The sequence below is a fragment of the Triturus cristatus genome, chromosome 4_1 (genome assembly GCF_964204655.1).
Source record: "Triturus cristatus chromosome 4_1, aTriCri1.1, whole genome shotgun sequence".
NCBI lineage: Eukaryota > Metazoa > Chordata > Amphibia > Caudata > Salamandridae > Triturus > Triturus cristatus.
The window spans coordinates 484280827-484296500 of NC_140585.1; the positions used below are offsets into that span (position 1 = coordinate 484280827).

Below are 15674 nucleotides of genomic sequence, written 5' to 3' on the forward strand. Positions count from 1 at the left end.
GTCATATGGTCAAAATTTATTTTTGTGTTACCTATGTTTTGTTCATCCATAGGGGCTTGTGCAACTGGCATTCTTGGCATATGTGTCTGCATGGACACTTTCATTTGCTGGACAGGTGTGTTAAGCATTTGGACCAAATTTCCTCCCTGTGTTTGAGTAACAACATTCAATCTATATGGATTAAGCCTACACTTTTGTTTCCAATGCCTGATTTTGTAACAAAGATGGCACGGAGCCATTTTCTTCAGTTTAATGATGCATGTCCAGCCACTATATAAGAACTATGCACTGCTGGGCCTTCTGAATTATAGTTTTTTCCCTTTACTAAGTAGATAGTTGCAGAATTTATTGGAAGAATTTTACATTGCACACAGTCTCTGAGGCCTGCATAAACCTTTTTTTAATATTTCTTTTGTTTGCTAATGTGTATTACACTGGTGCAAGGTGGTACTTTTGAATTTTACAACTCCAAATAGAAATTAATTATAATGCAAGATTTGTATCTGAAAATTAGCCTTGAGCTTTATTGGAGATGTATTTTCAGTGCAGGGAAGATTAACATGTGGGATTGAGATTACAACCTAGATTGAGCAAACGACCTTGTGCAGAGTCATATCTGAAGACATCAATTAATGTGAACACCACCTCTAGCTCGCCATTTTAATAAGTAATGTTTCATTTTTGGTAGACTGAGTCTGCTGGCATTCAAGGTGCTCAGATGCAGAAGGAACTATGGAGAATCCAAGATGTCATGGAAGGCTTGAGTAAACATAAACAACAGAGAGACTCTGTAGATGCAGGTATGGTTTACATGTTTATCATTTTGATAGTTTGTTTGCCTTCAGTGTTGTCTGGAAACTTGTATGAATGCATGAGAAGGAAGCCCCCCAGGAAAAGTAATTGCAATGGGTAGATAAATATCAAGTGGTCTCAAAGCACGGGAAGTGAATGAAGCATCCTCTACATGATAGTGATATATTTATATTTGTCTCACATTACATTTAATAACTTATAATGCATATGCGGTAGCCTTGTAGCTTGCTGCCGGGGGCTATACAGGATTGGGACGGCCTATAATGAGAGAGAGGGTCTTTAACAACACAAATATAGCCCAAGGCAGAAGGGCTGCAAGTCTATTAGAACATCCCCTGAGGGTAGAATATTCTTAATTAGAAAGGGAGAAAACAGAAGGACAAACATTGAAAACGTTGGAGCAAAAGGCCTATACCAGCCATTATTAACCCTGAACCACGTCGTTGTCTTCAATGGACCTCTCAACATTCTAGTTTTCTAATATAGCCTTATAGCCCACTACGGAGGGCTACTCGTGATGTTAAGACCCCTGAACCAGGTTATAGGCCTGAGCCACAGGCGAGGGCCTAACGATGGAGAGGACTTTTACAACCGATTTAGTCCGAGGCAAAAGGGCTATTATAACCTTCAGCCCACATGAGGATAGAAGATTCTAAATCAAAAAAAAGGAGAAACATAATGATAAACACTGGAATGATGGAGCACAAGGCTTATAGCAGCCAATATAAAACCGTAGCTACTCCATTGTCTTCAGTGGAGCTCTCAGCATTCCAATGTTCTAATATAGCTTTATATCCTGCCTTGAGGTCCATATTAGCCATTAAAGGCCCTTCTCCAGTGTTTAACAAGGGAGCTGGCCTTTAATAGCCAGTATAGCCCAGCTCTGGTGGGCAATAAAGCGATTAGACCTTTCAACCTCTTGAGGGCGGAACGTCCTAATTGAGAAAATAGCGTCATTGGAGACCTGGGGTGTTGAAATCCCTACAAACCGAAGCCTTTGTTTCACACCTCTTGCTGTGACTGTTCAACTGTTAACAGACATGTGCAGGGCCATGACTGTTAGCCTGCATTCACAGCTGTGAATGATCAACAGTTGTCAGAAATAGGCCCTTGATTTTTCCAAGGCTGGCTAAAATGCTTTTGGTAGTTCAGCCATGCCAGGGAGACCCTGGAGTTGAGCAGCATTCTTTTTGAAGCCCCAGTGACACTGAGCTACAGGAGGAGGGAAGGGTAACGGAAGGGTAAACGCTCTGTGTTTCCTGCTGCGCATTTCATCAGCTTTTCGCTTTCCTCTGCTCATTGCATATATTTTGGAGAGGCAGGGGAAGGAGAAAGGTAAGACACTGAAATGTTGATAACAGCAGTTCTTTTCCAGCTTATATGGCCGCTGCTGCTCCATTGTCTTCAATGGGGGTCTCAACATTCCAGTGTTTCAATACAGTTGCACTAGTTTAGCATAGTCAAGGAATAGGGGAGGAAGAAGGCCGCAATACCGGCGTAGCAATCTTTATTTGCCTATCGTGAATTTTGCTACTTCAATTAAGATCTTCTTAAGTGTGTCCAGCGGGCGTTTGGAGATGGTGGCCTATCAGGAAATTTCCACATCTATTGTAGCTCATATGATGCTTACTACTGGAACATGATGAATGAAGAAATTGTGAGCAAACACTGCAAAGCTAACATAGTAAAAAAAAAGAAAAAGGCTGCATTGGAGGATGCTCGTGTTTGGGTGTGCATGCTCAAGATGGGGTCCTGATACATGTGTAGATTTTGAGAGGATTTGGCAAATGTTGCTGGGTATTGAAAGAAGTAAGGCACGACAGTGATAGATATGAGAGAGATGATAAAGTAGCTTGGTCTACAGTGAGTATAGCCCTCTCACAACCGTCCATTTCCCCAGCATTCATGTCCTTCCTAGAATAATTTGAATTACCCTAATACACAGATTAATCTAGATTTCATCTGTTTATAAATAGATAATAAAGATAATATACAGCAAGTAGATAATTCTTTTCATTTTTATACCTGAAGTGAATTCTGTTGTGTACGAGTCATTTAGAACGAGCAAATTATAACTCTTACATATCTAACACAGGGCATAGCTAGTAGTATGAACCTCGCACTTGACAGTTTGTGAATTATTAATGTAAATAAAAAATAATTGCTTGCACCGAATCTTAGTTATGTGGAGGTTGTGAACAGGTCATACATTCAGTTGGGTTGGGTTATTTACAGGGTTTGGAATTAAAATTATTTCTAAAACTTTAACTTTGTATTTTGTTTAAAATACTGTATATTTTCATGTATTTGTATTAATTTTTTGGTTTAAAACATAGGCGACGCAGGATCAGTATCACTTTCTTCAACCAAAAATGAGGTAAGACCTAAATATGAGTTGTGATATGTAGGTATTTTCAATGGAGAGGTTGAAATGTAATGGTCGTTTCACTGAAGGTTAGCTTAAAATAATAATAATAGTTGGTATGGTTTAGTGGCTGATGCAGAGGACTTCGGTAGTCATTTTTCTTTCATCTAGGTACAACATTTGTGGCTATCATTAGTTGGTTCTAAATGCATTAGTGCTAGTATTGCATCTGTGATTTCTGTAAGAGATTAGAGGAAAGGTCCATAAAATATTTTAAATCTATAGTGGTTCAGTGAACCCACAGTCGGCCTGCATGATTTTACTTTTTTTGTTTGAAAGTGACTCTGTCCTGATGATACCACTGCAGTTTCTAATTAATAGAATATGTTCCAATATTGCTGTCCATTTGTCTTGTTTCTCACTACCAGTGACAATTTCCATTAAAGCACCACAGAACTCATACTTCTTTATATCATTGTTCGGTTTCTGCGCCATATCAATTCAGCGAGCCAGACAGCAGGGGGAGGGTCTGACGAGGCCAGGCAATATGGTGCTGATCTGATAGCTGTGCTCTCTGGACAAGGAGATCAAATGAACATGGGTGCAATTTACAATTTTCCACTGCGCTTTCCTTGAAACCAAGGGTCTGTTTATGTTTTTCATTGTTGATCCACACTAGTTGTGTCGAACCTTAGTCTTGGAAGGTCAGAGACATGCCATATTTTCTGAATAACTTCTTATCTTACTGACTCATTGTGTGCAGTTTTATCAATTGTGAATTCACGAGACTGGCTCGGGTCCAGTTCCTCCGAGAAAACATTTGGCACCTATGATGCAGAAGCTTAAATCTACAGTTTTTCTGTATCAGGACTTTGAATCACTTCTAACAATGCAGTAACAACTAAAACTGATATTGCTACTTTGTAGATCCATACTAGTACAGGCATGTCTCAGGGCACAGACACACCCCTGAGTCCTCATTTCCTCCAATAACAAACTTCCTATAGGTTAAAGGTGTTCTGTATTCAAAGTTTCAGGCACTCGGGCCCTTCCTTTGTTTCCACGTGTTTGCCCAAAGTATCTTATGCCTTATGAAGCTTGTCTGCAACATGTCTTAACACTTGCAAGATTGTTTCCATGATTTCGGAAAAAAAAGAGGGCCAGCCTTTTCCTCTGCATTCCACCATCAGATTGAGAGAAGCCTTAGCATTTCTATCAATTACAGATAAGGAAGTAAGCTTCAGTTGTTTTATTACAGTTTTTGGACTAAATTAGCACAGCAATCTCTGGCACAATAAACCATTTGTAATCCCTATAGTTCTGGGACAATGTACCCACACTGCCCATGTTCAAATACGGTTGCATTAATCTACTAGACCAGATTCTTTCAAAGTGCCAGTAATAGAATTCATACTTTGAGGTTCAATTCTGGTTACGCAATAAAAGTATGGCTCTCTTCCTTCCCGACGCTTCCTAAAAATCCTCTGTCCATAACTGGTCTCTGATGACCCCATACCTTCATTACTGACCATCTAAACGGCTGGTGACTTGTCCAAGCCAATTTCTCATTCCCTTTAATCATCCCCATCAAGTGTAATCCTTAACAAAAGTTTAACACACTTACTCAAGAAACATTCCCTTGTCTTTTTAGTTTTGACTGTCAAAATGCCTTATTGCAGCACTCAGTCGGAAGCCAAAATCCTTGAAAAGAGTAGTAGTTTACAAACTATAGTTTTTGACTCTCACCATGTCCTTGATCATTTTTCTTCTAAATTACAGCAGCAGATATGCATAGTCATATAGTTTTCGACAATGTAATTTTCCATGTTGATGAGGAATTATTTTACCTTATAATCCTATTGAACCTATTAATGGTGCGCAACAGTGCGGTATGCATTATTATCCTAGACTGTTGTGAAGTGCCCTGTTCTCTCTGGTCCTTCATGATTAATTAAGTCCCTATTCATATGAAGATTATTGTGTTGAATTGGAAACTTTCATGTTTGTCACAGAGTGAATCACCTCTAGTGCCCTCTATCTCCTGTGCTTTTTTAGATTTCGATTAGAAATGACTTTAGCTGTCAATTATTTCCAATACTTGATATGTAGTTAGAATAACCTCTGGGTCAGCCCCATGCTCGTGATTGGATGGCTTGTTGTCTATATCCACTGTCTGCGCTGCTCTTACTTTGATGGTTTTCATCCCTGTTATTGTTTGTCCTGCTGAGGAGCATTTCAGTCTCGCACTGTTTTGACTTGTATGCCACCTCCCACCCTTTTGCTACCTCTTCTCTCTACACGGTGCACTGAAGCTCCTCACCCTACTCTTCATTCTGCTGGCCTCGTTAGATGACTTCTTTTCATTTTTTATTTGTATTTTTTTTTTTTTTTTGAGTGCCCAACGGCTGCAAAGAATGTTGGGGCCATCACTTCTTCTTTCATGCTATGCATGCACCTCTTTTTCAGTTTGTTTACACACTCTAATTTACAATTCTAAGATGTCACCCCCGTGTTTGAACAATGAACTCAGAAAGACCTCCATGTGCTATGATGCATGCACATGTGTTACGACACATGCATGTGCATACATTCACATACATGTCACAAAACAAACATGTGCATCAGCTATAATCTTCTCGTGGGTTTTCTTTAATCGCTTGGGTGCTGTTAACATGACCTCTGCTTCAACAGCGCTTCCAGGCGGTTTGTATCTATGCACCCACAGCAGGAAATCTCTCTGGTGCTAGCACCAGGGAAAGTTTTTCCTTTTTCAATTTCAGATCGGGCTGCTGGGGAAGAGTTTTTTGTGTTTAAAAAAAAATAAAATGACAGGCAGCGAGTATGGGGCACTGACGTCAATGTTGAAGGTGAAAGTAAAATGAACTGGTTGGCTCGTGTTACTTTCACTTGCATCGGTACTCATGGGTAAGTATCGGACCCCATGCACCAGTTTTATTGGGAATGGTGTTTTAATGAAAAGGGGGAGAAACTCCCCTTTCCAGTGATATTTCTTCCCACTTGATCCCAATGCAATTCAAGACTTTTTGCCGCCTTGGTGGGCAGTTGGGGTGTTTAACCCCAATTTCCCAACCCAAGAGGCCCGTTACACCCCAGTGAGAAAAGGTGGAGAGGGGGTGTTTCATACAGGCATGAATCTGTGACTCTACCCCAGAATGGGTGCCACAGCCTTTCTGCCCCTCCTGGGGGTGGGTTGAGGGAGCATATCCACAGCCTGCCCCTGGGCATCAGATCAGAAAACCCACTTGACACCAGCAAGTGAAAAAGATCAAAAATACAGAAAGGGGTGGGTGCGGCCAATGCTGGCACTGGGCAGTGCCTCCACTCCAGAGCAAACGCAACAGTATTACTACCCACTGTCCGGGCAGACAAGGGGTGTTAAACCCAATCTGCGACTGGGAGACAAAAAGGCCCTTAAGAAAAGAAAAGGTGAAGGGGGTCCCAACCCACCCCAGAGCTGGTGCAACAGTCTTTCTGCCTCCCAGGGGTTGGATTGAGGGAGTGCCTCCACTCCGCAGCAAGCTAAACAGTCTTACTACCCACTGTGGGAACAGACAAGGAGCGTTTAACACAATCTGTGGCTGTGAGAGAAAAAGGGTTTTATGCACGTAACTATGCTACTTTTATATAAATCAGCCATTAGGCAAGACATACGATGAAAACTTTGTCGACAATATTTCCTCGTTATTTTCATTCGTTTTAATTTTGATTATTAGTTTCTTTTAGAACACCATGAGCTAGCTACTGAAATGCCCCGGTGCTGAATTGTCTTATATTAAAAAAAAAAATGCAGATCTTACTGTGTTCACCCATGGATTTCACACCTATTTCCACCACTAACTGCCAGTAGGTTGAAAGTGCAAAAAATAGGTCAAATGGACTACCAGTTGGAAAAGTGCAAAAACTATGGTACAAACATTTTTCTTCTACAACCCTGCTTGATCTTGAAAGCAGGGAAAAATGCACGTTTTTGCACAGCACTATTTTTCGAACAAAAAACTAAATTTTGCTATTATATCGGTTCCATCTAAGGGAATTCTCAAATCCTGAGTACCTTTTGAAATCCTCAGGGGGGTAATTTTGGCCTGGGTAGCTTTTGTTGAAAAAAGGTACCAAGGCTTAAATATGAAATTGCCCCAAACGTCCAAAAAAGGGCTTAGGACCTGTAGGGAGGAGAGGGGGGCGACTCTAAACTCTAGCAGTCAAATGGTTAATAGTAAACTTGTTGCAAGATTGTCAGTCATGAGTGTGGGCAAACGTCTTGACCTTTGTGCGTGACTGGTAAAAAGCAGCCGCAAATCCAGTTGTCCCCCCATTTAGACCAGAGAGCTGTGGCCATGCATTCATTCAGTGTTTAGACATAATATTGCAACAAAAATATCGTGGGACAAAATCTAGTGTCAAGAATGTTAAGGACTTTCTATAGGTAAGCAAATGTTTTCTATATATAACTCCACATATGTGTACCTTGACGTTATACATATCTTCAAGGTACGTAGATGTGGAGTTAAGAATAGTAAATCTGTGTTTACCTATTTGCACTTACCGTCTCAATATTTTGGTCCTCAAAAGTTTTTACACGATATTCGGTACACATAAAAAAAAAATCTGATATTTTGTCGGTGAGCCCATTCATTCTTCAGAGTCTAGGACCTTAACCAATAGCCCACACATGCTTCTTGATCCCATTCAATCTTGGATGTGTCCAGTAGTTTTAGCTTTTTAAAGGAATAAATCTGGAAGAGCAGGCTGAAGTTGAATTGAAGCAAGAGCGAGGTGATAGTCCTTGGTTCTCAACCCATACTCTATCTGCCTTACTCTCTTCACCTAGCCGATACTATTTGATCATACCAATACATTTGCAAAAATGGTTACAGGTTCAAAAGTCCTCTGAAGGCTCTTCCCTGAGCAAGAGGTGTGAAGGGAATACCGTAACTAAAAGTGGGTGCTTTTTATGGATCAACTTGCTAATTTGCAAGTTTTGGGGTACCTATTTTACCTGAGGTTTAATTATAAGAATGGCCTTCATTTTCTGTAGCTTGATGGATTATCTGAAAATTGTGCAAAATGTGGCTGGGTGATTGGGAGCAGGCCTGAAAGAGAGCACATCTCATCTATGTATAGATAGCTTAATGAGCTCGGTTTCTGAGGCAGTCTGCCTTGCTGACAAATATCTCCCTGGTGAAGCATGACACTACCTTCAAGAAAAAAATGATTCTCTATACTGATAACTGAATCTCTGTGATCCTTTCATATCCACCTTCTAGATGGCCTCATCTCAAGATTTAGTGATCATTACTTCTGTAGTATGACTCTAAGCTCTACAAACAGTTTACATCAGAGCTCTTTTTTGGCTATTCACTAAATCACTATACGGTAACTCTTTCCATTAGAGAGCTATCTGTAACACAGTTCTTTGACATTGATCGGTTCAAGCTGAAGGTCACTTAGTGTGTACTCAACAAATCTTATAACTAAGCAAATTAGTAAATCCTTTTTTGCCTAGCTTCTGATCCGGTTTCAAATGACAGAAAGAAATAAACCTTATGGGATTTGGTTTTAAATTGGATAGGTTAGCTGCCATTTGCTGAAGCTGTTGGCACTCAAACTCTTGTCTGTACCTTGTGGAGACCTTCATTATCCACAATAATTAGCTTAATTGTTGTATACTGAGATGGTGAAAGTGTGATTTGGTTTTATGGTGTAAATATGTTTTCCTGGAAAAATAATTAGCCACCAACCTTAGATCTTGGCCTCACACAAGATTTCTATTAAACTTCGGGTATGTCCTAAGAGTAGGTCACCAATCCTGCATCTTGTAACAGAGTAAAGTTATTGGGTTTGCCAGAAAAGGTTAAGGGCGAAGTTTAATATTGCAGGTGTGTGGTGTGATGCCTCCACTTGCTTCCTGGGAAAGTAGTGCCTCACTGTAGTATAGTGCATACTTTGGGTATACGGCGTCGTAACACGGCACGCGCCGTTTCCAGAGAGGCACATCATAGCCTTTTATATCATCTAACGCAAGACTACTAGACGAATGCTACTGTGAGATATCTACATAATATAAGTGGGAGACTATCACATTGTGCTTCGCGTCATTGGGGTAAGCAAAATACAGAACGAATTCCTCCTTTAAATATTGCCCCGATTGGGGTTACTTCATACGAATGATCAGAGACTCGCACGATTTCCTAATTAAGGGTGTCCCAAATGTTTTCAATGCCACCAAGAATAGGATACTAACACTTTGAAAAAATTCGAATCTTCTTGAATCTACAACCATCTATATCTAAAGCCTTGAAGAAGTTACCTTGTAACGAAACACGTGTCAGCTGTTTTTCCATCACTGCTAACACCACGATTATTGGTTTTGTATATCTGTATTAAATGTCATCACTTGATATTAAATGATATTGTGCAGTAGACTGATTGTATGGATTGGTTTTCTGTTAGCAGTCACACCATTTGCTGAACTGTAATTGTGTCATACTTGACAACTGTGAGATATTTAAAGAGTGCCGAAGTACAGTGGTTTTTTAAGTTTAGTGCATCACTGTTGCATATTCCAAGAGGAGTGTGAAAGGCTGCACTTAAGGTGCTAGAGTGATTAGCACTGGCTTCCTGCAAGAAGTAGGTTTCATCAAAGGATTGCAGTACCCTACCTTAGCCTGCGCCATAAACGAGTGCTGGCCCAGTTACTATGGGGATTTCAAAGGGAGCATCACTCAGGAACAAAGTTAATGCTAACTACCCATGAAGTCTTACTTTTCTGTATGCCTCCCCCTCTTACCTAGATTTTCTATTAATAATATTCACCCTTCTTACATTTATGAAATGAAGTTTGTTTGTATTCTAATATCAAAGTTTATCAAGGCTTGATTGAAATGTATAATCTGGGACGTTTGGGAACACAGAAAAGTGAGATAAGGGGCTGAATTGATCTACGGAATATACATAACTCCTAAATTTACAATTGTTTATGAAGGAAAATGCAGGGGCTGCCATCTGCAACTTGTAGTATAATTCACAATGTCAAATGAAAAATAATCGTGTATGATTGTTTTTTTAGAACATATTAGAGCCTCCTATTTTTTCATTCTAAAATTGCATGTTAGATTTAATTTCTCAGTTTTTAAAATTGTCTTACAAACCTCATTTCAGCATAAATCAAAGAAGCCTACAATTTCAAGATGTGGTCCTAGCAGTTTACATTAACTATAATGTTAATGTAGGGTGTGAGGTTTGTCAGCCTTAGATAAACTAATGGCTTAATTACAAGAAGCCTGGAGAAGCATTGCTCATTTATTCTCATTGTGCTTTAAGAAGTTTTTAAATGTAAGAATGTGTCTGGTCCCTTGAACAGAGCACCTTTTAACGTTGTGGCTGAGCACCTATCCATTGCTGTTTCATCATGTTATGTAAGCTCCTCTTTGAAGATGAAAGCACAGATGATGAAATGCATGCTTTTCCTGATAGAAGCACACCATGTGTCAAATGAAACCCTTTACTGGGACTGCATGCTACTCCACTTGAGACACAGGAAGTAAAGTTGTACAGTGTCTTTTCTTCGGGATCATTGGTTGTTGGGTTGTTGTTTAAAGTAACAATAAGAAGTGCAACAGGCTGCAAGTCCGGGATAATTATCCCATGACAGATTAGGTGTACGGTGCCCAAATGTGTTATGCTTGACTTTGCATACGCTATCTAATCCTTATCACTCTTATATTAGCAGTATACTTACCTTAGTTATTAGTCTTCAGAGGAATAAGCTCCTATAATTCCAGCTGAATAACAAGTTAATCTTAGTCGAAAATAAGTGTATCTCTGAAGACGCAAATTAATAAATTGTGAAGAGAAGAAGAAAAGCTGCAGGTAATCTTATCTGGTGTGCTTGTAAATAAGGCAACTGTTCTACCCTCTGTAGGAAGAGGAAGTAGTCCCACCTCGACCTCCGCTCCCACGGTCCTATGACTTAACAGAGCAGCCTCCCACAACTGCCCCTCTGCCCAATGATAGCAGCACTTCCTCTTTGCTGTGTTATAGCAGGGGACCAGTTCACCTACCAGAAGAAAAGAAGACTCACCAGGTTCAAGGATTTCCACGAAATGGATCTTACTGTGTAAGGGGCTGAAACTGCCACCCACATCATGACGCCCTGCCTTCAGCATTATCAGTTTTGTTTCCCATCTTCATATTTAATGCAATGTGATAGCATCATTTACATGCATTATTGTATTTTCATTTTAAAGGTGGTCATCTATACTTAAATTCCCATTTATTAGGGTATATAGCATGGTTATTGTTTTACTCATGCATTTATGCAGTAAGAGCCATTTACATACAACTGAATTGCATGTCTGCGTGGGAGAGTGCAGCTTGGAAGGCATTTTGAGAATTCTTATTAAGCAGCTTTTTAACTCAGTTAAGACATTAGTGTTCACCAAAATAAGCTGCTATTAACTTGTGTGGCAAAATGGCACAAACAGTTTTTGGACAAGTGATATATTAGGTACTCAGGCCTGACAAATACACATCTCTGTATGATTACATTGCATCAAAGCTGGGCTCTGAATGGGCTGTAAAATATATTCTCAATAGGGAAATATATGTTGAGGTAGCTTTCAAGTCTGCAGGCATGTTGACTTGCAAAAAAGTGTGTTACTTATCAGTGTACAAATCTTTAAGTTGCTATGAATCACTGGGTAGGAATTGTTGCAACGCTTGGTAGGCAATATGTATGAATAAAGTAGCCGTGACAGTGAATTCCTAGGCTTAATGTTCTATTTTCAATCTAGTAATATTACTTGCAACATATGCTACAGGATTTTATCACAGCTGGTTTGACCAAAGTCATATATCTACACTTAAAATCTACATACTCCGCAAATACATAACAATTATTGTGTTTTTTTAAATTATGGAGTTTTAGGTGTTTGAATCTGTTTAAGATTTAAAGCTCATAATTTAGAAGCATTCCTAGTATAGTTTACATCAGGGGTCTCCCACCTTTTCTGTAATGAAAGCTACTTCTAGTTAATACAAATCATTCCAATCTACTAATATTATTAATGCTGTAATAATGACTACATCGGATAGGGTTATGTTAGGCCTGGTCTGGTGGCCTAGTTGACTAATCCCTCCACTGTATGGGCCTAAAATGAGTACCATTGAGTTAGGTAACAATAAACATATGATGTTCAGCGCCACAACACCCTTCATGGTGAACGTGCGCTTTACAAATAAACATGTTATGTAATTAGTGGCCACCATATGCAAGGTTAACAGCAATGAACACCTCTGTGCTCCTGGCAGGGTTGACAGCCGTAATGTAAGAAATATTTGTTGATTTAGAATGCCTTTAGATGAGTAATACTTTGCCAGTATAGTTTAAATGCGTTTTGCTCCAAGATAGTAATTTTAGTAATAAGTGCCCCAGTGCTACATTTATCACTCAAATATCAACTTTAAATATATTTTGGAAATGTAAATGATTCTCCAAATGTTGGTGTAAATATATTAATTCAACCAAAATAGCCTTCAAAATTAGTGGGCTGGGCTGCACACAGGAGAGTCACCTACATGTAGCTGGAGAGCTACCAGTAGCTCACAAGCTACTCGTTGTAGAAGCCTGATTTAGATAGATTATTATATTTCATGAGAAATTATGTGAAATGATTGTAGTAAGTTTTCTTCTTCACCTGTTTCAGGGTCCTGACTATAGGCTTTATAAGAGTGAACCAGAACTGACAACAGTAGCTGAGGTTGATGAGTCCAATGGTGATGAGAAGAATGAAACTTTAGCAGAAGTGGAGAGTTCTGGAGCAAAAGGTTGGTACTCCAAACATGTCGCTTTATAGGCGTTCCCCTTGGATCAAATAACGGTGAGTAACTATTTTTTTGATAATGGTGGTATTACAAGATAAGGACAACAGTGAGGACCAGGTTGAGTCACACAGGACTGATTGCTATAACTTGGATGTATTTTAAATATTCTATTTGTTGAAGATATTTTCTATTGTTTACTTTTAATCCTTTCCAATAGTGGGATACATGAAGTTTGAGTGGAGTCAACTGTTGTGATTACGATATTAGAATCAGGAACTTGTAAGCTACATTATGAATAATGCAATGTGATATTTGTCTCTAATCAATTAGCATTTTATGACATACGAGTCTGACCTGAGGGTGTGACAGGCAGTCCGATTTCACAGTTATATTGATTGAATGCAGGGTTATAAAGGAAAGTGATTACATTGTTGTGTTTGAGATACCATCTAGTAATATGAATGATGAAAGGCAGTTGGTGGGTAAAGGATGTAGAATGATTATCATATTAAGACTAAGATACAGCAGTAGTAGTTTTGAGGATTCGTTCTCACTGAGAAATTTAGAAAGGATAAATATCAATTTGGTTAAGGAGTTAAATGAGCAAACACATGATTAATCGCGATTTAGTTTATAAGTAAGCTTCCCACTTAGAGTAAACAATTAGCCCATGAATGAGTATGATGAATTTATATTTGTTTGATTTGCCTCAGTGTTATATATCATGAATTTTAAATTATTTAGAAAATGCACTCATCACAGTTTATAACAATTCCCAGAATGCCTCCTTATTGGCAGACTGTGAGAGTATTTAAATAGACACAGATGAAAAACTCATTGTCGTGAACAAGACTGTGAGGTTGAAATGCGCCGGCTAGGCTGTCTGCTACCTGCACAAATAAACACAGACTTGATTTAGTTTAGTTTCATTATATTTGTGTGTTTTATCTTTATTACAGTGATTACATACTGCAGACTAACATGAAATTTACACACAAGTTTCCTCCCTCTCTATCCACAAATAACTCCTGTGCAGCATGTCCACCCTCACCCAGAGGCATATTTTCATAGTGCTGAAATGTTTTGCATTCTTTGTGTATTTTAGGTACTCACTTTCCTGTCGGAGTTGTTCCTCCAAGAACCAAATCGCCAACGCCTGAATCACTAACAATTGCTTCTTATGTCACTTTAAGGAAAAATAAGAAGATGGATCTAAGAATGGTATTTGAAATGGCCAGTGATTAAGTATTGTGAATTCATGTGTGTGTCTTTGTGTAATATAAAATATACACAGTAGTCAGCTGTTATTGACTACATATTACAAGTTACTGAAATTAACAGATCTGCTTTTAGTTTGAAAACGATTGTACTTAGTGCTATATAGTTTGCAAATGACAGTGTTTACAAGTAGGTTTAGCATTTAAACATGTTTTTATTGAGTTGTGTGAGAGATACATGGTGTCTTTCATTGGTCCAGAATATGCTATTTTGTTTGCTTGTAACATGACATCACTACTTTTTCTCAGAAAATGTATGATCTCTCTCTCGATCTCTCGATCTCTTTCTCTCTTTTTTGCTTTCTTTTCCTATGGCCCATTTGTGTTGATGTATTTGTGCACAGTAAAAGCATTATGTCCCTGAGTATAATGACTAATAGTTCGACTACTAGTACAGCTACAAATACTATTAGCAAAGCAGCTGTGGTTGACAGGTTCATTGTATTATTATTTTTTGATAATCCAGTTTATTGATTTTTATAACAAACCACAAATTTACATTGGCAGCAAAATCAAACACACTGTCTGGATAGTATACAACTGCAAGGAAGATGACAGAGACCTGTAAATCATTCTTCAGGATAGAGTCCTGCATGAGGATATCATGATACTTAAGAACACACACGCCCCTCAGGACAGTATATTGAACCATTTACCCCAAATCTTTACGAATAGCTCCGGGCAGCCCCGGGCTTCAAAGAGGGCTTCCTCTTGAGTTCCGCACCAGTCTAACCCCTGTCTCCACCTCCACACAGTAGGGGACTTGGCCTGAGACCAGAGTGCCGCAATGTCACGTTTCGCCACCACCAATGCAGTCCCAAGGAAGCACTTGTTGGCCCATGATGCCATCCAGGCCATCAAATACACCTAGAATCAGACGTAATGGGTTGTGGGAAACTGTCCACCCCAGGGCCTGTGTAAGTTCCAGTTTCACAGCCGCCCAGAATGGTGCAAGGACAGGGCATTGCCAGATCTTGTGGTAAAAGTCAGCTGGAGCGTGATTGTAACGCATACAGGTCGGGGAGGGCCGCAGTCGGGCTCTATATAGATGCGCAGGGGTTAGGAATGCCATGTGTAAATAATAGAGTTAGATTAGATGCAGTGTGTAAGAGGTTGTCAAGGTCTTGGGGGCCATAAGAGCGTCTCTCCAGTCTGCATCCTCTAAGGGGCCCAGCCAACCCTCTAGGATTGCGGGGCCATTGTTCACTAGGGAGCGATAAATCCACGACACCCCCCTTTTACCTAGGTTCCCCATCTTCACTTGGGCTTCGAGAGTACTAAATTCAGGGAGGGAGGTGGAAGACGGAATGAGCACCTTGAGGGCATGCCCAAGCTGTAGGTATTTGTAAAATTGGGAGGAATGGAGGGAATAGCAC

General features: G+C 39.6%; 1 protein-coding gene across 17 annotated transcripts in view; it reads left to right on the forward strand.

The window, feature by feature from the left end:
* Window positions 1-15674, forward strand: part of PLEKHA5 (pleckstrin homology domain containing A5) — a 1155627-nt gene that overhangs the window by 1029247 nt on the left and 110706 nt on the right. For 12 of the 17 annotated variants that reach the window (XM_085652691.1, XM_085652692.1, XM_085652694.1 and 9 more), the window contains 5 exons: window positions 689-800; window positions 3150-3190; window positions 11121-11315; window positions 12904-13024; window positions 14127-14242. In XM_085652691.1, the coding sequence (XP_085508817.1) occupies window positions 689-800; window positions 3150-3190; window positions 11121-11315; window positions 12904-13024; window positions 14127-14242 (585 nt within the window). The remainder of the gene's footprint in view (window positions 1-688; window positions 801-3149; window positions 3191-11120; window positions 11316-12903; window positions 13025-14126; window positions 14243-15674) is intronic. The other 5 variants (XM_085652698.1, XM_085652699.1, XM_085652705.1 and 2 more) reach the window with 1 other exon arrangement.